At 38.4% G+C, this 24,481-nt stretch overlaps 1 protein-coding gene across 2 annotated transcripts in view; it reads right to left on the bottom strand.

The window, feature by feature from the left end:
* Window positions 1-1,593, bottom strand: part of ANK3 (ankyrin 3) — a 295,498-nt gene extending 293,905 nt beyond the window's left edge. The window contains exon 1 of one of the 2 annotated variants that reach the window (XM_030568802.1): window positions 1,084-1,593. In XM_030568802.1, coding sequence (XP_030424662.1) covers window positions 1,084-1,197 — 114 coding nt within the window. In that variant the 5' untranslated portion in view covers window positions 1,198-1,593. The remainder of the gene's footprint in view (window positions 1-1,083) is intronic. The other variant, XM_030568803.1, reaches the window with a different exon arrangement.
* Window positions 1,594-24,481: the final 22,888 nt, after the last annotated feature.

The following is a 24,481-nucleotide window of genomic DNA, read 5'->3' as shown; positions in this document are numbered from 1 at the left end:
GGAAAAGGCAGGAAAATGTTGACTGTTTTCCATCCAAAAGCTGCATATATGTTAAAGGAAATCTACATGGCTTTCAAGAAGCACATGCATGGCTGCTTAGAGCACACTAAGACTATCTATCCCTTAGGGAATTTCACAAAGACACACAAAAATTCTATATAACCACACTTCTGTGTTCAGACCATGGGCTTTTGGGCAATTTTTACTAATTGCAATCAATGACTAAGAAATCACTACAGGGCCTTATCTAAATGGACTAGTATACAAAGTGTCATTTTTAAGGACATACCCACACAGAACTCAAAGACATCATCTATCATCATGCCACTATCCTCAACTATTCCGTTTTATACCTTGAAAAAAATAAAAAAAAGACCACTATTTAAATCTTAATTCAACAATCATCAACCTAGTGTACTGAATTTTTCAGGTCTCAGTGTACCATAGATTTCTGCATCCAGGATAATTACACAGCACAGAAAAACAAGGCTCTATGATCACAACATTTTAACCTAACAAAAATCAAGTTGCTAACAACAAATTATTGTGGTTTGATTTTCCATGTAATTTGCCTTTAGGAAAAAGGAAAAACAACAAAGCATTTCAATTCTGTGACATTATTCTCAAAATGGATGTTTTAAGAGCCAAGCATGTGACATAGTCCCAACACAAAGAAAAATCTACCCTCACGCACATTCACAGTAAGTATGCATACATAGGCTAAACTATTTATTCTATCCGTTAAAACCATGACAGTGTTATACATGTAACCTTCACATTACTGGTATACACTATTTTAAAGTGACTTATAGCCATGCTTGCATATCATGGTATTGTGATTGATTTATATGTGAAATGAGTGCACACCTTCTCCATCATCACTGCAATCAACTAACAACCGATTAAAAATTCAATTGCTTTGCAAACCCCACAGTTCTGGTTTGCAATGTTATTTTACAATCTTAACCAATTGTTCACACAGCTACCAAGTTACATACAAGAATGATCTCCGATAGCTCATTTGCAATGTAAGAAAACTGAAACAAAGGAATGCTTGTAAGAATTTGGTACAAATCTATATACCTTTCTCTTCCGATCCCGGGATCTTTTCCTGTGTTTTCTTTTTTTCTCATTTTCTTCATCAGCAACAATTTCTAAATCCCTGTTTTTCTTTAGCTGTGAGGCTGCATGAGCCATAATGCACTAAAAATCCTTTACAACGATTCCTTGTAAAAGGTGATATCCTGAGGCACCTTAAGAAGCCCTTTCAGCAAATATTCCAATGACTGGAAGGATATCTTAGATAAGAGCCAGGAACACATTCAGAATCCAAAGATCTTGTAGAAGCTGGTAGGCACTACAAAAATGCATGTTTGCATATTTTCTTTCTATACCTTTCTGTACCTGAACCTTTATAAAGCAGTGCAGCCATCGTAATGCATTTAACGTAATGAAAAAGACAGCTGGGACAGAGAAAGCTGTATTATGGCTGTATCCCCTGCCACCAGCTGGAAGTGTCTAAGTGATTCCACTGAAAGGGGAATGCTGAAAAGGAGGGTTTTATATTAAAAAAATTCCAGAACAACAACATATGCTGCATTATATACTTTTTTTTACCAATTTTGAAATCTATTATAAAAACCTATCCAAAAAAAGGAAAGTTCATTATCTATTCTTCCCAGCTAGTATTGCATGGTAAGTCACTTAACCTACAGTGAAATGGAGCAGCTCCTACTTTAGGTTAACTGCTGATGGTGACAAAAAATAAAATACAAATTTCATTTTACCATGGAGACCCTGACTGCATTATGTAGAAAACAATGCATGCATTGCCATATCTTTACAGTGTGTCCTTTATGCTGATTTTTCAATCCCACTGCATTTTGTGGGAAAGGATTACTGAAAGCCCTGTTGTCTTTTTTTTTTAAAAACCCATACTTATTACAACACATCATACAGATAGAAAGATGTGATCATGCTAGTGTGTGAAACAGGCATTTAATTCATAGAAGGTTTCCTGGCACCATTCTCTGAATATGGTCAAGAAAAGGGGGATCTGTGTTACAATCACTATCTCCATGTACTGAGAATTGTAGTTTTAAGTTTTATGTCAAGGTTCACTTCAAACCACCTTACAATTTTTGCCACCTGAGTCCTGAATAACTGCAGTTTTTGACTATTCATTCTGGAAGGTAAAATAGCAGTAGCATGAGGGGCCTGCAGGAGGATCTTTTACTAACATGTACACAGAACAAGGTACCCAGTAAATAAGGAACCATATTTTTTCCACTCAAATGTGAACAACAAATAGCTTGCCTAGAAGTTACTATTTTTTACCTTTTAATGGAATATATAATGCCTAATGAATGTTAGCATTAGACTGATTTTTTTTTTTAAGAAATCAAGGTAGAAATTGCCTTACCAAATAAAAATAGATTTTCAGATGACACTGAAATTTTATTTGTAAGAAGAAAAACAGTATTTTATATAAAAGTAAAAAATCACTTGAATTTGCAGTGCAATCAGCTAAATTGCACTGGATTTCCAGAGCTGTGTACAAGGCAGAGTGTCATATGAGGTCTTGTTCCGTCTTCTCTGGAACTAGATAGCTATTCTATGGAGCCCAGGCTGTGAATTCCAATGAATGACATGCATCTAATAAAAATAAAAAATAATAAATAAATGACATGCATCTGCTATACCTCCTATGTCACATGGATAAAAGTAAATCTTTTTAGAATTTTTAAATCTCAAAAATTGTCTGAAAAGCCAACAAGTGGACTTACGCTTGGCTACCATGTACATGCTCATTAATGTAGCAGAAAAGTTGCACGGTAGAAATCTGTAATGGATTTTATGAAGAGATGCTCAGAGATGGGGAGCTCGCAACCTATTATGGATCTTTCTTACTGATTCAATAAAACCATAAAAGCTGCACCCATAAAAGTAAAAAAACTAAAAATAAAAATAAAAGCCATTAAAACCAATCAAAAGCTCATTGCACCGTCACATTGGTACATATGAGTAACTGTCCATCAATGACTGCTAACAGTCACAAAGTTGTTCTTGGGGAATGAAATTTTTTAAATATCTGATTTTGCACTAACAGTGACTGTTCCCCGTTTAAGCATGAGCTATAAACCTTAAATATACTTGCTTCTATTTTTAAATATTCTAAGACTGTACGTGGGAAAGCTGACATCTTGCTGCCCATTAGCTTCCAGGAGACCTACCATCTTGCACTTCCTGAATATACTCAACAGAGCCCATCTACCTTCACTGTCATAGGCTATCTTCAACATTTAAATAACAGGGAGGCTCTGATTATAATGTTCTATAGCCATAAGTGGCACATATCTTTGTTTCCTAAATTCAAATTATGTACTGCAAATGATGGAAGCCTGAACTGGCCACAAGGTTCACTGGAGAAGGAATTTTTTTCCCAATGGTTAACAAGCAGGGGTTATGAAAATCTGGGGAAGTGGGTAGTGGCATTGGAACAATTTTTTATAGCGGAGTTGCTGAAAGCCATTGAACAAAACTGTAAACGCTGTACATGATGGAAACCACTTAAAGTCAAGAGGTGCTGCCACCCTGCCCCCAGCACTTCTAGTTCCAGCACCCCTGGAAGCGGGGGAGCATTAGGGAATCAAACACGTTTGAGATCAAGAAATTAATGGAGATAATGTGGTATTCCATTAGGGTTTTGCTTCTTCTCAGAACTTTTTTAAAGATGTTACATTTGATTCTTTTGGATCAAGAACACACAAGTTTACTTTTAACTGTGCACAAGCACACTGTCTTTCCATTAATATTTTTCAGCAAAACCTCTGTTGCTTCCTAAGCCTTTTCAAATTTACTGGTCCATGATTTATGATTAAATAACCTAGTTAAAGGGAAATAAAAATAATGTATTGCTATATTTTGTATGTTTTAAATACTAGGCATGGTATTTTTACATGTTGGCACAAGAATGATTTGTGCTTACAAAGGTTAAAGATTTAACAGCACCAAAAATCCTTATTCACAGGCTAGATTTCATACATGCAGATGTAGTTCAAGCTTCCACTAATGAGGATAACTCTAATAAGTGAGGATAATAAATGACCTTGGCCATTCACCCAAAACACACAGAAGTGTGAGGATTTCACCTCTCAGCCAAGCCAGTTTAGTCCTGACTATATCTTCAGCCAATTAACCAACTCAAGCAAAACATGTGGCTGTTTTAGTATGTGGATTACAATCACTGCTTGAACTGTGGAGCCCAAACCTGTCGTTGCTGAAGTGGATTTCAGAGAAAGTGTCTTTTAAAGTTAAGATTTCAGAGAAGTGGCGTCTTAGCTAATGAACTGACAGTCAAAAGGGAACTAAACCCTTTAGTTTGGAATAATAATGGGGGGACTTTGTGAAGCCTGCAGCCTGAAGTGATATTGAAGGGAGAAGAAGTTATAGGAAAGACATAAGTGAAAGTCTACTGAAAATAGACAATATATCCAAAATCTTTGCCTTAAGAACATAAGAACAGCCATATTGGGTAAGATCAAAAGTCCATCTAGCCGAGTATCCTGTCTTTCAACAATGGCCAATGCCAGGTGCCCAAAAGGGAATGAACAGAACAGGTAATCATCAAGTGATCCATCCCGTCGCCCATTCCCAACTTCTGGCAAACAGAGGCTTGGGACACCATCCCTGCACATCCTGGCTTATAGCCATTGATGGACCTATCCTCTATGAACTTATCTAGTTATTTTTTGAACCCTGTTATAACCTTGGCCTTCACAACATCTTCTGGCAAGGAGTTCCACAGGCTATCTGTGTGAAAAAATACTTCCTTTGTTTGTTTTAAACCTGCTTCCTATTAATTTTATTTGGTGACCCCTAGTTCTTGTGTTATGAAGAGTGAATAACACTATCTTCTTTACTTTCTCCACACCAGTCATAATTTTATAGACCTCTATCACATCCCCCCTTAGTCATCTCTTTTCCAAGCTGAAAAGTCCTAGTCTTATTAATCTCTCCTCATATGGCAGCTGTTCCATACCCCTAGTCATTGTTGGCGCCCTTTTCTAAACTTTTTCCAAATCCGATATCTCTTTTTTGAGATGGGATGACCATATCTGTGTGCAGTATTCAAGATGTGGGCGTACCATGGATTTATATGGAAGTACTATAAATGTTTTCTGTCTTATTATCTATTATTTATCCTTGGGAATAGGTGAGTTGGCATAACTGTCTGAAGTTGATATGGCATAGGAGGGCTAATATCTGGATGGGGCATGCTTATTGTCATCCGTGTCATAGTTTGCTTCTGGGAGAAATGGCACAGACTCTAGTAAACTTTATTAAATACTTAACTTAAGGCTTTGTTAAAACAAAGTTATTTGGACTTTGTCTACAGTGACAAAATTAAAGAAGTGATAAAGGTAATTTTAGTCAGAATGTACCATACACTATAGACAAGCACCATAACGATAGGTACAATGTAAAATTTACATTTTAAGTTATTGTAAGGATAGTATCTGCAGTTCATAGCATCATGCTATTCACAAAATATGAAGAATGGCTGTAAGGTGTGGTGGGAAAGTAATTTAACAACCCTGCAATAGAAAAGAGTCGTTTGCTTTAGCATAGTACATGCATTAACCTATTATTTCCAACGTTAACACTAGGGCTGTCAATTAATCGCATTTAACTCATGCAATTAACTAAAAAAAATTAATTGTGATTAAAAATTGTGATTTATCACACCTATAACTATAGAATACCAATTGAAATGTATTCAGTATTTTTGGATGATTTTCTACATTTTCAATATTGATTTCAGTTACAACACAGAATACAAAGTGTACAGTGCTCACTTTATATTACTTTTGATTACAAACATATGCACTGTAAAACTGATAAACAAAAGAAATAGTATTTTGCAATTCACCCCATACAAGTACTGAAGTGCAATCTCTTTATAGTGAAAGTATAACTTACAAATGCAGATTTTTTTTTGTTACCTAACTGCACTCAAAAACAAAACAGTGTAAAATTTTAGAGCCTCTAAATCCACTCAGTCCTACGTCTTATTCTGCCAATCACTAAGACAAACAAGTTTGTTTACATTGATGGGAGATACTCCTGCCTGCTTCTTATTTACAATATCACCTGAAAGTGAGAAGAGGCATTCGCATAGCACTTTTGTAGCCACCATTGCAAGCTATTTACATGCCAGATGTGCTAAATATTCGTATGCCCCTTCTATGCTTCAGCCACCATTCCAGAGGACATACTTCCTTGCTGATGATGCTCGTTAAAAAAATAATGCGTCAATTAAATTTGTGATTGTACTCCTTGAGGGTAGAACTATATGTCTCCTGTTCTATTTTACCCGCATTCTGCATATATTTCACGTTATAGCAGTCTTGGATGATGACCCAGCACATGTTAATTTTAAGAACACTTTCACAGAAGATTTGACAAAATGCAAAAAAGGTACCAATGTAAGTTTTCTAAAAATAGCTACAGCACTTGACACCAGATTTAAGAATCCGAAGTGCCGTCCAAAATCTGAGAGGGAGGAAGTGTGGCACATGCTTTTAGAAGTCTTAAAAAGAGCAACACTCTGATATGGAAACTACAGAACCCAATCCACCAAAATAGAAAATGAACCTTCTGACTCAGATGATGAAAAGGAGCATTCGTCAGTCCACACTGCTTTGGATTGTTATCAAGCAGAACCCATCATCAGCATGGAAGCATGTTCTCTGGAATGGTGGTAGAAGCATGAAGGGACATATGAATCCTTAGCACATCTGGCACCTAAATATCTTGCAACACTAGCTGCAACAGTGCCATGTCAATGCCTGTTCCCACTTTCAGGTGACACTGTAAAAAAGAAGAAGGCAGCACTATCTCCTGAAAACTGTGACCAACCTTGTTTGGCTAAATGATTGGCTGACCAAGAAGTAGGACTGAGTGGACTTGTAGGCTCTACAATTTTACATTGTTTTATTTTTGAATGCAGGTTTTTTTGTACATAATTCTACATTTGTAAGTTCAACTTTCATGATAAAAAGATTGCACTACAGTACCTGTATGAGGTGAAATGAAAAATAATTTTTTTTGTTTTTTATAGTGCAAATATTTGTAATAAAAAATAAATATAAAGTGAGCACTGTACACTTTGTATTCTGTGTTGTAATTGAAATTACTATATTCAAAAATGTAGTAAACATCCAAAAATATTTAAAATAATTGGTATTCTATTGTTGTTTAATAGCACAATTAATCGCTGCTAATGTTTTTAATCGCTTGACAGCCCTAGTTAATACTACATTCTAAAGACAGATTGCTGAAATATGTTAGCACACATCACTGTGTCAGATCTTAGAAATCCATAAATAATTAAACTGTATCCTGCACAACTACAGCCATTATTACAATGAAACAAAACAACAAGCAAAAAGGAAACATTTATGACCTGATTTCTGGGTTCAATTCCTCAGTCACCAAATTAAGGAGCAAAGCTGGTACATATACATATATTAAAAATATTGCAATAATGATGCACTGACTAAAATAAAAACAGGAGAAAAATGAAGTGGAAATATTTGGTTCAGAGAAAATTCATTAGTTAGAACACACAAAAACAATAGATTTCTGAAAACTGAAACATTTCTCCTTTAAGCTGTGGTCCCTTTGGGGTGGACAGAACATGATATCAACACGTAATATTTATAACCTTCAAGATACAGAAAACAGATAAGGATGAGAAAGTGTGATGGTGAACCAGGATGCTAGGAAGACCCTAAGGCATCTTTTCAAAAATTCTCATTGGTAAACAAAGCATGTGTTGTAATTTCCCCCACATTAGATTATGAGGCACAGGTAGAACACAAATAGAGAGGAAAGAAAATGGAAATTATTGGAGCATCAAGCCTCAAGACAGACAAAGGAATCCTATTCTTGTTATGATACAGTACTGATCCTTGGTTACCTGACTCCACACAATAGGTTGGAGGGGGTGCAGTCTATTTCACTTCAAGCCATTCCATATTTGCCATAGTTTATAATGTCCCAAGAAACAAGAGAGGTGAAAAGAAGAGAATGAGAGGAAGGAGGAAACAAAGATTAATAGAAAGAGGGAAGAATATTTATTCTCCAAGTTATCACTTGCTTAGGATCTTCGGAAAAGGCTATGTAAATGTAATGGAGGTCCTGATTTAAAAATTATGCTGTGTTAAACTCTGTAAACTCAAAGTAAACCTTCAAATGACACTCACAAAGAAGATTAAGAAACCTCCATTATCTTTAAAATATTACGCTCAATGTACCAAAGAGCAAAGCCAAGAGGTGTAGTTAGCATGTGTGTTACTTATATTTATCCCATCTTATCTTTCATGTATCCTGAAGTTGTGACTAGCTGGCTATTGCACCATTCAATGCCCCTAGCAGTGTCACCACGCTATTCCTCTGGAGAATGGAGCAAGCTAAACATTTTGAAAACTTACACAATAGAATAAAATACACTTAAACCTCCCCCCACCCTCCACAGACCTACTCCAGTGGACTTCAGAATTGGTCATGATGTTACTAGTATATTCTCTGGAGGGGCATGGGGGACATTACATAGGGAGCAGTGAGCAAGCCATGGCTTCAGGAGATCTGAAATCTGTGGAGAAAATGGTAAATTTAAAGTAAATGTTATGCTAAATGTTGCTCTTACCTTTACTCAAAGATATTCAGCATAAAGATCTGAAGTTAATAGAAGTTTCTCAATCCCATTTGTCACATTTTAATTGATTTCATTTGGACTATTTTAGACAGACTTATGGTTGTAGATAGACATTTATTCGTAATGACACACAGATGGTGTAGTTATAATAACCAAACATACCGAGAATACCTTCAGTTAAAGTTGCATAAAGAATTTTAATTCTTCCTTAATTTCCTTATCAAACACTGAGAGTATGCTTAGAACTGTTACAACTTTAGACTGTAACCAAATCATTGACTACAAATAAAAAAATATAATACATTCTACATACATGTCAGCTTCCTTCTTTTCTCAATGGCAAGTAAGTAAGGAACTTACCAAGTTTGGTGAATGGGGTACTCTGAAGTCTGAGACCTACAGTCTGCACACAGTCAACCTGTGGAACTCATTGCCAGAGGATATTGTGAAGGCCAAAAATATAATGGGTTTCAAAAAAGAATTAGGTAAGTTCATGGAGGATAGGTTCACCAATGACTATTAGCCAAAATGGTCATGGATGCAACCCCATGCTCTAGGTGTCTCTAGCCATTGATTGCCAGAGGCTGGGAGTGGATGACAAGGCCAATGGATCACTTGATGATTCTCTGTTCTGTTCATTCCCTCTGAAGCATCTGGCATTGGCCACTGTCAGAAGACAGGATACTGGGCTCGGTCTGACTGAGTACGGCTGTTCTTATGTGGAGCAGACTGGTTAAAGGAAGATGATCTTGCACTGCTGTGAAAAGGTGTAGTTGGGCAGAGTTAATGTTCCAAAAACAACCTTGATTATTAATTTTTTCACATTCAAATATTTTTTTAATTACTACAGCTTGTTAATGCTGTTTTGAATTAATGGATATTCATTTGCAGTGTAAATTCTAGCTCAATAATTCTGTCTGGGCATTAGACTATTTATTTTAAGAATTCTGCCTAGGCATTTTCTTAATTCTCATTTCATGTCTCAGTATAAGCAACGGTAAAACCAAGTTTAACACAACAGACAGCTTTTATCTGTGACAGCTGCACCAAATAGGAGTGACCCTCAAAGACTAAAATGCTTTTTCAGAGAAGAATCTGGGTCATCGTCTCAGTTTACCAGGAACCACAAAAACTCTACATATTTAGAGAGATTTAGAACTGATTTTCCCATATTATTTTCTGTACAAATCCCATTACAGATGAAAGACTGAGATGAGACTCAACTGCACAATATTAGTAACTCTTGGGAATGCTAATAAAGATCACTAGCTCTTAGGAAATGCTAGTGAATAGTACTCAAAGCTGTTAACAATTGAGAGCACAGCTGTGCTCAAGTCTTGTGCTACATCCCCATTAGCAAAACAGCATGATTTAACTAGAGCTTTTTTAAAGTACCTGCAAATATTTTGGTATTGCAAACTTTTGCATTAATTCCTCATGTCTACACAAAATTCATAGTAATTCCCAACATATTTTCCTGTGCCCTTACCACTTCCCTGCTGCCAGCTCAAGGGGATATGGCAAGAAAAAGGGTGAGCAGTCAGGATATTACACTGCACCAACCCTCAGATACAGTTTTGGCCCCTAAAGTTGTTAGCAGCCACTGTTAACTTAAGCCAAGACACCAGAGAACCAGCCCAGCATACAGTGGTAAAGAAAGTTTTGTGCCATCTTTGCACTCATATACATAACCTCTGACTTGTGTTGCGTGCAGTTTGGTTGGACTTCAGAATCTAACATTCTTAGAAAGAAAAAATGCCAGGATTTTATGATTCAGCACAACAAATCTGACCACCAGTGAGTAAAATAATCTCTGTTGTATCTGTTAACTTGGGATCAGACATTATGCAGGCTTAACAAACCCATAGCAGTCCTTACCCCTTATCTGGTGACTGAAATACGTGTGTACCTAGCAACATTATCACAGCTGAGACTCAAACTGGGACCTCTGAAGTACACAACACCATCTCTATCAGGTGAGGTAAAAGAAAACCTCCTGGGGCAACATAATAGTTGCATTATGGTCGCCTCAGATGGAAGCCACTTTTTGATGCTGGTCTTAAAAAATAAAATTAAAAAAAAGTAGTAATAGTAGTAAATGCCTTTGCTATGTTTTAAATTAGTTGGCTTCAAGTTCAGGTCTGCCCTCCCTATTTTGGAACATTAACAGCCTAGTAATAATAAGTGCTAAATAAAAAGCTGTAATGGTGTAGGAGAATCATATCTGCCACAGTATCAGTAAATTAATCCACTTAAGTAAATGGAGCTGCCAAACAGAGAATGGGATGGAGGACAAAAGTCAAACACAGATGTAACACTTGCACCTACTTTGTTTTAAGCTCGCAGACATTATAAATATACAAATTATATGAAAATAAGTAGACTCCTTTCCGTTTTGAATAAAAGAACTCACTGCTCACAACTGCAGCTGAGATGTCTGTCTGTCTTTTTAATCTCACCTCATACGGAAGTTGTTCCATACCCCTAATCATTTTTGTTGCCCTTTTCTGTACCTTTTCCAATTCCAATATCTCTTTTTTGAGATGGGGCAACCAGATCTGCATACAGTATTCAAGATATGGGCATACCATGGATTTCTATAGAGGCATTATGATATTTTCGGTCTTATTATCTATCCCTTTCTTAATGGTTCCTAATATTCTGTTAGCTTTTCTGACTGTGGTGCACACCAAGCAGATGTTTTCAGAGAATTATCCACAATAACTCCAAAAGCTACATAAAATGTTGTTTGATGATCTTAAACATTTTGAATAAAATCAATACTACACAAAGTATTATAGATGAAGTGTAACAAAGTAGATTTTTCTGAACAAAGGGGAAATCTTCATTGCTCTAATATCTACCAAGGTGAGGTTCTTGGGTTACACGTCTGACACAGTTTAAGGGGACTCTAAAAGCCATCTATCTGGCCAGGGGGACACTGTTCTAGTGCAACAACTGAAGGAGAGCTATAAGGCAGCTTTCTGAGATCCTCCTTGCAATCTCTGGTGTATTAGGTGGAACAGGATGGGGAGCTGCATGTCAGAAGCAGGATGCTGCAGCCCAAAGGAAACTGGGGACAGGCTGCCATAGCTTAGATGCCTCTTTTAGATGTCTAAATTATGCTATGAGCACTGAAGCAGCCCAGGGGCAGGGTGGTATGTTTTTAAGGTGACAAATCCACCACAGCCACTCCTCCCCCTGGGCTCTGAGTTCTATGCTGTGCCTCTAAGTGGTGTATCACAGAATCTCACTCCTGGACCCTGCTCCTGCATTCAGATCTGTGTGGACAGATCCTTATTCCCAAGCAGAGTCCCATAAGTTACTGGGGCCCTGTATGAGTGAAAAAGTCCACCTGCCTGTATCCAGCTAGAAGACCGGTAATTTGTAAACACAAATCAAATTATTGGGCCTGCAAAATACAGGCACACAAAACTGTACAAACAAAATGTGGATGTGTAATTTTGGGCAATGCCCACTTTATAGGCCACTATTAAAATCTGGACCAGTATGTTCTTGTATAAGGAAAGCTGAAAAATATGGAGAAACTGTATTTTATTTTATTAACCAAAGTTATTTGCTTTTGTACACAGGGGCGGCACTAGACATTTTGCCACCCCAAGCACGGCAGGCAGGCTGCCTTCGGCGGCTTGCCTGCAGAGGGTCTGCTGGTCCCGCGGCTTCGGCGGACCTCTGAAGCTGTGGGACCAGCAGAGCCTCTGCAGGCATGCCTGTGGAAGGTCCGCCGAAGCCACGGGACCAGTGGACCCTCCTCAGGCAAGCGGCCGAAGGCAGCCTGCCTGCTGCCCTGGCGGCACCGGCAGAGTGCCTCCTGCGGCTTGCCACCCCAAGCACGCGCTTGGCGTGCTGGGGCCTGGAGCCACCCCTGTGTACACAATTTGACATGATGAAGATAATGAACTGAAGATCATCCCTCTTTGGTTCTTTTTTGGAATAATAATAAAATAATAATACTTAGCACATCCACAATACCTTTCTTCCATACATTTCAAAGCACTTTACAATATAGAATAACCATTATTACTCTTGTTTTAAGTTAAGGGCCAAAATGTTCAAACACATAATTTTCCCAGTTTGAGACACCTTTAAGTGACCTAATTTTCAGAGGACATGTGATCAACAAGGTCCTTTTAAAATGTCTCAAGTTGGGCACCCAAACCCATTAGTCATTAGAAAATCTTGTTCAGGGAAACTGAAGTACAAAGGAGATAAGTAACATGCAAAAGATCACACAATTAGTGATTGATGGCACCATGAGCATACACCAGGTGTTTAGAATCCAAGTCCAGTAGACTTTGCTGCCTTCTAGAAAGTGGAAACTTTGCACAAAGAATCAATGTGTTTGTGTACACAAAGATATATGTACATAAAATCAAGAAATACTGTTTGAGTCTCAAATAAATTCCCAAAAGCCTTAAATAAATGTTTGAATAAATTTAAAGCTCTTTTATACTTTGCACTATTTTTCTCTTTACTGGTTTAAAACTTTGAGCTATCACACAGTACCAGTTTACATTGTTTATCATTTACATCCTGCTTAGAGATGGGCAGAAACCAAAATCCAGAACTTGAAGGCTAAAGTCTAAAATATGAACCAAACAATGTTCTTAACTTACACCCCTCTGAAGTCCTGTCTCAGCATAAACATTTCAGAATCTATTTTCTAACTGATAAATGGGCAACTCCCCTCCTTGCATCCATGACATCACTGCATGTGTCATACCCCTTGCATCAAAAGGAGACTAGACTTTTCATCTTCCAGTAGTTTGTACTTAATTGAACATTACAATTACAGCACTTCACTGAATTGAAACAAAATCCTGATTTGTTCCTACTCTGTTGATTCCAGTTTCACATATTTTAAAAGGACAGACGTGTGAGTAATATATTTTCAGTTCCTAATATAGAATCTGTGATCCTCAACAAGCTTTAAATTATCAAAAGCATTTGTTAAAGGCATCTGAGTTCTATCCAAGTAAAAAAAGGCTAGAGAGACTACATTATTGCAATAAGGTTAAAGAGCTAAACATGTACACATTAGCGAAACGGTGCCTGAAAAGGAATATACAAATATCTGGTGGTTAAAAAGAGGGAGGAATTAATTATGGTTCACAAAGGAACTATAACTAGTAAAAATAGAATTAAGTTATTAAAAGAAAAATTTAGATAGAATATCAAAGAAAACTTCTAACACTCAGATACAATGTATTGCAGAACCCCATCCCAAGGGAGGTGGTAGAAGCCCATTCCCTGAGACATTTAAAACTTAATCAGACAAAACACTGATGACTGCACTGTCAGGGTGATGGATGAGATGATCAAACAGGTCTCTTCCATCTCTAATCCTATCATCACACTGTGATTACTTCTGCGAGTGGGACTCCTGTGCACCATTTTTCCCTGTTGCAGAATGACAAAATGTTGTTCTGTTCCATTGCACAAAACCCAGCGTTTTCAAAATAAGAGATATTTTATATGAGCTTGGAGATACATCATTATTTGCATCAAAATTTAAAGGTAGTGGACAAAACCACTGCTGTTCAATGATTTAAAAAAAAAACAGTTAATAATAAATGTTACTCTAACTGTGCATTACACTATTTACAAAAATCAGAGGAAAAACAAAAGGAGATTAATTTGTACTATAAGAGCCTTGTTCTCAATGTTCGTCTTTGTGCCCATAGCAACAGTATTTAGTCCCAAGGATATTCCTAGGCTAATAAATCATAAAGTGCATCCAAGCCATAGCCTTGCACATGTTTTTAAGCATATAGTTTGCTGATTTTGTACTTGAGCAGAGATTGTAGACAAAGGCATCACAAACCACATTTTGACCATATCAAGAGAACAGTGTACTTATGAGCACAGAACGAACAATTTACCTATTATTCTGTAACAAAGATGTACTAATTAAAATCAGCAGGTTCTCATTGGTTTCCAAGACACAGGGTGGATAATTGTCTCATTGTGATAATGGTCTTTATGACAATTGTCTCACAATTGCCACTACACAGATCCAAAATGCTGCTGATGTTACATTGACATGGAGACACGCTCAATCTTTACAATTGAAGAAAATCATAATCTTCGGCCCAAACCTTCAACTATTAATGCAGATGAAATTTAGCCCTGCTAACCTTCATGCTTTATCATTTGCATACAACTGTGGATTCCCTCCACTTCTCTGACTGAAGAACTGCATGCTGCAGTGAGATCTCCTATTATAGTTATTACTACAAAATATATTACAGCAGAGTTGCCACTATACTATGAATTAACAACCAGTTAAGACTAACATACACTTCTCAAAGCACACAAACAAAGTACCAGTTGTGATGAAACTTTATTTTCATTAATTCATGTCTGTTAGCTTACTTGTTAGTTCACAAATTTCAATAATTTGCAACGGGTCTCACAACCCCTTTGTGATAATTAATTTCACCTGCTTAATTTTCCTTTTAACACACTGGAAACTTTGAACCATATGCTTTGGTGTAAAGTAGTGTAACTGCACTATTTGAGCTGTGACAATTTACACAATCTGAGGATTGAGTCCTTGAGTGGAACCTCATGTAAAAGGCTTGATTGTTCCACATGAACCAATACTAGTAATACACAGGCATATAGTAAGAAGCATATAGGGGAAAGAAATCTAGTACTTTATTTTTATTGATTAATAGGCAGGGACAGCACAAAGAAATGCTTAGTTAAAAGATATGTTAGTACAGATCCTGCCACTAGATCCACACATAGCATACCTCTGCCCATGCTAAAAGCGGATTGTGCCATCGGTCTCCATGACACCTACTAAATATGGTTTGTTTATCCCTCTCTCTATCTAGTATGCGGCGTTATATATTTTTTTGAAAAGAGTATCCAATATTTTACTAGTGGAGCTACTGTGAATAACCAAGGTGATATACAAAGATAGCCCGAATGAGTGAACATTGTAACTTGCACCAAATTAAAAATGTAAACCCATATCCTCCACTGATACAAATTTGTGTCAGTGGAATTATGTTGATTTATTCCAGCTGGGGTTCTGGACCAGGAGCTTTCACCTACAGCATGCCCATACTGAATTTAGGCATTAGATACTAAATATCTAATTTATCTCCTTATTTTTCAAACTTTCTTTTCATTGACTGACTTTATGTAAAAAGTAAAAACAAAGGACCTAATCCATTCCAGACAATATATCCACTACCTTGGCATGCTGTGTAATTCCTGGAAGGCTACTGATGCTGGCTCTTTGGAAGGCTGCCCTAACCAAGGGAAAAGTTGGCTATCATGAAAGCTCTAAAACAAAGTACAGCAGCTCCCTGGCAGTGTGTTGTGGTGTTGTCCGGAGTGCTGGCATACCCGCTAATATTTGAAAGATATAAATAGAGAAGGAGGACAATGGGACACACTTTCATCCTGTTTAAAAAATCATTACTGTATGAATTATTTATACATTTGGATGTACATTTTATTTATTTGTATTTTATATGTACATTTTGTTTATGTTCTAAACCTCCCAAATAATATAGCTTTTAAAAATATAAATACGAAAACCCTTTGGAGGGGCAGAGTGGAAAAAATATAGCTATTTTTGGCAAAAAGTAAACAAACAGAAGAAAAGCTGGCTGAGGGAGTTTGCAAGTGTCATACCATGATATCCCAGAAATCCAGACCTTGAGTCTTCTGTCCTCACAGCCAAGGTCATACACCCATAGTTGCAGCAGGCCCAAGGTTGCCCAAGTCAGGGGGCTGATGGCTCCCAGCCTACTCTACAGCAAGAACTTGGTTTTGTTACAGCTACCTTGAGTGATCCACAAATGGGAAAGAGTAATTTAGTTTTCCTGCCATGCCTTCATACTCTGGCTAATTTCCAGAATGGATTAGTTAGTCTGGGAAGATATAGTGATTCAGACTGCAGCTCCTACAATACAGTTCCCCAGATGACCAATTTTCACATAGAAAAACGTCATCCCCTTAGCCATGGAATCTCCTGCATTGTATTCTACAGTCACTGAAAGGTGTGCACTACTTTTTTTGAAGCAAAAAGTAACTTCTGTGGCTGCAGAACCCAAAAGACCCATTCAGGGTTTTTAACCCACAGCCACACAGGCTCAGTATGGCACAATCTCAATCTCAATTGTGGCAAAACCACCAAACTCCAATAACAGTAGACTGTACGATGAATCTGCCAACAACCTACATGCAAGGGAGATACTTTTTACCATGCTACAGCACTGAGATCCTATGATGGAAGGACATGTGTAAGTACAAAGTATTGCTGTCACCTAATAACTACCTCAGCATAATGCTAGACTGAAACCAGGTAAGGGAACAAACAGTTTATCAATTAGGAGTCACAAGAGATCTTCCCCTCTGATAAATTAAGTACTGAAGTGGATAAAGATAGCCTGCTGTGCAACTTCTGAGAACTCTGTGTGAGACGCTTTGACACCTTTGAAACAATTCAAAAAGCGTAATATTTACTATTTGTGTTGAAAAAAAGACCCCATTATACAAAAATGTGCAATGAGAATCTGTAAAAACTGTACTGTGGTGTGTTTTATAGACAGGGGACTGTTTACAGCTCTGAGTATGCTGGCTTCCGGCAGCACGTACCAGAGCCACAGGCCTCCACTGGTGAAGAGTCTGTCTAGAGGAGGATGCAATGATGCAAGATGCCTTCAAGCCCATTTATGGGTGGAGGACTGGATTTGAGTGTGCAGTCAGGACAGTGTGCTGATATGAATTTTGGACACAACTGCTTTTAATTTGCAGCATGGGGTAGTACAGATTGCATCGGCAGGGGTGGATCTGGTCCACTGACACACGCGAACTCTGGTTTGACACCACACATGCGGTGATGATATCCATGTGCTAAGTTGTATTTATCATCTAACCCTCTGTGCCTCATCTACACTATGTTCCTTCAAAGAAATAAGTTTAAAACAAAATAAAAGAAACCACTCGCTGCCAGAATACTTTTATCTTTGTCCCCACTCTCACCCCCCAAAATGTGTTCAACCCCAAAAATTACACTGGAGAACCAGGATGGACAAACTTCAGTCTTGGGACACTGACAGCTTTAGAACCTAATATCTCATGACCCATCAGAGCCAGAGACAGGAGCTTTGCACCATTAACAAGCTGGGGTCATCCCCATCTCTGCATTCCCCTTTCCGATGGTAAAATGCTTATGCTTCTAACCCTGATAACTGTGATCATTTAAAAGTCTTTACAGGGAAATTCTCCAACTTAACTGGGGATCCAAAAGCCTCCTTAACAGGGAATTTTTCCCACTAAATTGAAGAGCCCAGCCTCTGAGGGGTTGTATGTAACCTTGTGAATTTTAGGGTACTTAAAAATGATTATTGTAATTATCTTGGACTCCAAAGGATTACAGCTTTTGATAATCATCTAGAAGTTTGATTATCTGAACCAATACTTCCCATCAGGGCTTGAGCATTTACTTGCACACTCATTTAAAGTGCTTTGTAAGGAAGTGGCTTCCTAGGAAAGTGCCATCCACTACTGCAAAAACTAAACTTTCATTTAAAAAAAGAAAAGAATCTAGCCCTTATGTCTGTCAAGGCAACCTTTCAAGTGTGAATTAAGTCTAAACTGGTGCAGTGAGGTCTTCCCAAGTCTGCAAATAGCTGCAGTGCCTCTGCTCCTCATCATAACTTTTAAAGCTGTAGCATACTGATTGCCAATGCTCTGGTTGGTTGTCTTCATGCTCAGAGTATTACTCAGAGGATAGGAAGCAGAGAAACTGACAAGAATTAGGTCAGTCTCACTGTAATCAAGCTTGAGAAACGTAAAAGCTGAAGCAGAAGCAAGAGCTGGATGGAGCTCCTAATCGGGAAACGAGACTAAAAATATGGAGGAGGGATACAGCAGCAGAGGCTCCATCACCACCATCCTTGCAGCAGCTTGGGGGCTCTTGGTTTTTGGTAGATGGAATAAACACATAATTCACTTCCATCATCCCAAGGGGGTTTGGAGACGTTGGGGAGCATCTTCAAACTAATCAGATATCTACTAGCTAGAGATTACAAAAGATGGAGGCCTCTGAGCAGGATCCAGGGACTCTGCGACGAATCACAGCACTCAGACTTTTTACACAAGATAAAAGGACTTGGCTAATCATCCAGGTGCTGGCCCTGAGAAGTGGACCCCACATTTTAATTTAGTGTTGTGACAATTAGGAGTCTGGTACATTATTTCAAGTCCAGTGTTTGTTTGCAGCATGGGGAGGGCTGTGTGCGTTGGTCAATGGAGTTATAACTGGCATAAGGCTAACCAAAGCAAGCCCAGAGTGTTGTTCCCAGAAACTCTGTAGAAGCCAGAGATAATACTTCTGGAACTGACATCACAGCAGAGAGGATGGGCAAGAGACAGATGCATGACCACTAATTTCAGAACAACTCTGAGCTAGAGTTTCTATAAATGAAGTAACAGAAACTGGTATCATCCTGGCACAGGCATGAATATCAAAATACTCTCCCTTCAAGAAGCTTGCCAGCCACTCCAATTTGGAGCTGGTGCCTGCTTGTATTGTTAAAACTATAATTTAAATAGAATCAAATTGGCAGGGTAACCTCTAAGTTCAAAATGTTTGCTTTCCCAGATCTGGCCAGATGAAACGTATCTAAAGAGTGAGAGTTCAGCATTTCAAAGATAAGTGATAAACTCTGGCCTTTATTCAACACAAAAGATCTATGCGCTTCATGGCAATAAATCTGACTTCTGAGAGATCAAGCATAAAATAATTCTTAATTGCTTCCAAAGAGAGACTTATAAGTGGCTGCGGTTTTATGTTTACGAGAATCTGTATCTTGACCAGCTTCATTCTAAAAAGTTCAAATCTGTCTCTTCAGAACTACATATGTCAGAACTAACTGATACCAACAAAGGCTGGAAGTGGTGGACACATAGCTTGTAAAAAGTGGTGAAAAACTTGAGAGCCAGTGAGAGAAATATTGGAAGAACAGCACAACAGGAGCTGCCTTTCCCATCTTGCCCTAAAACATTGTCTGTATATTACGCAGGATCAAAACTTACATCCATCTTGGCTGGGGTATACCTTTATTACCAAAGAAATTAACAATTTATTTTAAAAGACGTTCAGATCAAACCCTCTCCCCAGGTTCGGTTGCTCTGAAGGTTCCTACCTCACAATTGTTCAGCCCACACCCTAGGTTCACTCTCCAAACCAGTCAGAGTGGCAGTAGTCTGAAACCAGGTACCTCCCTTTTAATTCTCTCCAGTTGGAGGGCTTTAACATCAGCCTCGATATAGCTGGCAGGGATGGGGGTGGGGGAAAACAGCTAGCTTCAGCACCTCAGAACGGACCAGACTATAGTTAGTTTCCACAGGGTCTGTGCACCTTTCACAGTCAGAGAAGAAATAGGAGTTAGTGTCATTGCTGCTAGGCAATAGGATTCCAACTGGTAATTCATCTTACTTCTTAAGGGACCACAACAGTCTGATGGTGTAAATGCAATTTATTTGGTGAAATCAGTCATAATTAAAAACAAAATTGACTCTGATTTGAGAAAATAAATTTCATTAGTAAAACCAGAACATCACTCTGACCCTTGAAGATGGGAAAGGATCTGCCTACTGGAATCTCATTACATAGCAACGCACCACTACAAAACAAGTGCACTGAACCTGAGGCTATTAACCTTGTGCTGAATTTTCTGGCTTCTGAATAGGGTCCTTCTGCTATACCTTGGGCAATATTAAAGGGACATCAACCAGTCAGGATTCAACAAAATACTCAGAACCATAGATTATTTATCAGATTTCATACAAACACCACAAAATAATTTTTCATTAAAAACAAAAACGAAACCTTCAGCTAACATAGCTACAACTGTAGCTCTCGAAGCCTTTTCTATTTGAAGCTCTTCTTAAAAACCGTTTGTCTCATAGAAACTTCCCAATAATTTACATCCTGATTCCACACCTTCTTTGTGGCATGTGATAAAGTAATAGAAGTGTAAGGAGAGATGATGGAAAATGCTTTTTAATAAAATGGGTTCAGTTGCTTGGTTACACACGCTTGTATAATCATGTTCTCATTGATGTTGACTGCATTTGTTCTGTCCTTTTGTGTATTTGCTATCCTTGTAATTTTGAGGTCATCTGTAGATTTCAATTTATACAAAAGACAGATGTGAAGTGCAAAGAGTAGCTTGTTTGAGTTTAGTTGGTCAAGAAAGTCACCCTACAATAAAATAAGCATTCTGATTGAGTTTGGTACTGGGTTATAGTTAGAAGGAAATATCTCTTCTTGAAGATTAATAGACATCTCACCATTGTGACAGCTGCAGCTCTGCTCCACAGATCAGTTTGAACATTCCTGGTCTATAAATCCAAAGCTATGAGGCAAAGAATGGAGTGAATATTTTCCCCCTGATCCTTTGCCCTCCTAAACTCATGAAGCTGAAATCCTCAGAGCCTTCAAGGACTGTGTGTGAAATGAGTACAGAAGGGCATTTCAAGGTCAGGATTAGGGGCTGTTGTCTGTGTGTTTTAGTATGGACCTTCCCCAGCCCCCTACCCGACAAGATCTGTCCCCAGGCACTTTGCCCTCTCCAGTTCTTGGATTATTCATGTTTCGGGCACAAGCAAATTGAACTGGTGCCTGTGAGGGGGTTTCATGAGCCGAGGTCCAATCAAATACAGAAGCTAAACCAACATTGTTTCAGGCCTGTTTTGAGGTGGATAGAGGGATGAGTGGGATTAGAGAACCAGAATCTGGCCCTAAATGCACACTGGCAGAAGATCTACATTAATACATTACAGGCTGATACTGTAAATCACAGAACCAATAAAAAATTCAGCAGTGACATTCCCACAACATTAACTCTGTCCCCCAGGCAGGTAAGTAAGCCCAGTGGTCTGTGATGGGATGTTATATGGGATGGGATCTGAGTTACTATAGAGAATTCTTTCCTGGGTGCTGGCCAGTGAGTCTTGCCCACATGCTCAGGGTTTAACTGATCGCCATATTTGGGGTCGGGAAGGAATTTTCCTCCGGGCCAGATTGGCAGAGGCCCTGGAGGTTTTTCGCCTTCCTCTGCAGCATGGGGCATGGGTCACTTGCTGGAGGATTCTCTGCAGTTAGGGTCTTCAAACCACAATTTGAAGACTTCAATAACTCAGACATAGTTGTTGTTATAGAAGTGGATGAGTAGGATTCTGTGGCCTGCTTTTTGCAGAAGGTCAGACTAGATGATCATAATGGTCCCTTCTGACCTTAAAGTGTATGAGTCTATTCCTTATAAGTTCTCCAACAAAATAATTCATGCACAGATTGCCAGTACATGCTCATCATCAAATAATGTAAGTGCATCAAATAAATACTACTGTACATGATTTCAAAAAGGCATAATAAATAGAGGGTAAATTAAATTATAGTTCTAACAAACTACCTTCTTTCAATATAAATTTCAAGATACCTTTAAGCAAAAATGACTTTTCAGTTTGATGGTACACATTATGACATCTACTGGCACTGACAGATTTAAGTGTCTGCTGCTATTTCCATTAAAAACTCCAGTTTTATGCTTGAATTGCTCAAAAACCTGTTTCTGTTTTAAATCTAGTTTTGGCAGACCAACACTGTACACAAAATGTACCTTAATAGATTTGTCAAACTGAAAAATATACCCGTTTATTAAAATAAATAAGAAAGGAGAAGCTCTGAATAGGCTGACACTTAAACTTCCAATTCTACATAGACCCTTAAAAAAATGTATCTATCGTCCAATCACTGATGGTTCAAAGGGACACAGGTCAACATTTCTGTCTTCCTCTGTCCCACCTGCACATTATTTTTGCTATGGCAGTTCTAGAGGTCAGGATTCCTATAATATTTTTGTTCTAGAAATCCCTGCTCTGCAAGGTTTTGGCTTGTTGGGAGCAGGGTATTGGAGGGAACAATTTAGCATAAGTAGTTTTAAGGGTTTAAAAGAAAAAAAAGAGCTAAACCCAAGCCCTGGAAGCACTGTCGGACCACAGATCTCAGGAGCTTCAGTGTTACCGGGAGTCCAGTGGAGTGATGCTTCAAAAGATCCCAAAGGGAAGAAGCCACTCCTGAGGTGGCTGGGTGGCACCATCCAACACCTTCAGATTCCTAAGGGTAGAATTACACACGTAATTGCCAATTTTTACTTGTTGCTAAAATAAGTCTTAAAGAGTAATACTGAACTTTACAATGCACAACATGTCCAGCGACATGAATGATTAGTGTACTACCATCTTGTGGGCTATTTAGGAAAAACAAGGAATGGAACTTTCCCAGATGACACATTAGTATCATCAGGAGAAAAATTCAAAGTCTGTTTCAAAACAAATGAATCTATGTAAACAGTGCCAGAACTGAGCAGTGTACTTATCAGTTGGTGCTAGAATTTTCTTCATAGTTCAGAACTTATGTTGTACAAAAACACTTCTGATAACTTAGCAACAATTTATGCTAAATAACTGCGCTTTGCAGATAGAAAGCTCTTGGACAAGACTACAAGAATTATTAAATAACTTCTTTGCATTTATTTAGAGCTAGATTCTGGCCGTTGCCAACAAGTAAATGAACTTGTAGAGGGAAGTAGAAGGGCTGCAGTAAAAGATCTCGCAAGATATTCTGGCTGGTGCAGACAAAGCTACTGCAGCAGCAGCTCTATGACCCTTGGCCACGGGTGCAGCATGTTCTTTTTCCCCTAGGCCTGTCCAGCTCTCTTGGCCTAGTGTGGGAGTGAAGCCATGGTCCAATCTTTTATCTTACCCTTTTGCCCAGGCTGGGGATATGAGCATTCTTTTCAAATCCATTAACACACACAAATTGCACACACACAAATTGTAATTAACATGTATTAACCATCACTTAGCAGCTAAGGCAGCTAAGACAGCTGTGTTAAAAAACACGCCGATTAACTGAATTTAATCCTAGTGTTTGCTGGCGACAAGCAGCCATATTTATAGAAGTGTTAGCTGGTCCCATTAACTAAAAACAGCTAACATATTTTCAGGTATAATTCTCTCTGTTTTAAGCACTTAGTTTCCCAGTCTAGACAAACCCTGGGGTAGCCATTGCCACGGGGGCGGGGGCGGGGATTGGAAGTTAGTGTCCACACTCTTCAGCCCAGCTGTGTCCAGCCCCTTCATGGAGTTGCAGGGAGGTGAAGCACTGTGGGCCACTCTGAGCCAGGGATAATGTAGTCCTCAAGAGGCACACAAATAGTGCTCACCAATGTTCCCTCTAATTTTTTCCATGTGCGGAATAAATTTTGGTATGTGCACCAAGATATGTGCAGATGGGCGCCACCAGTAGAAACAAAAAACCTAGATATAATATATATATATATTTAAAAAGTTACCATAGGGATAATTACTCCAGCCAGGACAGGTAAGAACTCACTACTCAAAGAATTAAATTAAGTGTAAGAGAAATAAAAATTATGAAATGCACAAACCAGCCAAAACACTAAAATAACACACTTTGAAAGAATAAAATTACAGAGACTATATGTGCATTGCAGGAAGTACCAAGAAGTGACAAAACAATAATACAAGTATATGTTGGGAGGTGTGTGACACAGAGACTCTGTGTGTGTGCGTGTCAGAGACAGACACAGAGACTGTGTGAGCTGCCTGCTGGGGAAGTTTTAGAAACCACGCACTGTCTCTTTAAGAAAGGCACTCACTCACCATTCAGACCTCAGACTT

This window comes from Gopherus evgoodei, chromosome 7 (assembly GCF_007399415.2).
Source record: "Gopherus evgoodei ecotype Sinaloan lineage chromosome 7, rGopEvg1_v1.p, whole genome shotgun sequence".
Taxonomy (NCBI): Eukaryota; Metazoa; Chordata; order Testudines; family Testudinidae; genus Gopherus; species Gopherus evgoodei.
This window is presented reverse-complemented; position numbering and strand designations above follow the sequence as displayed.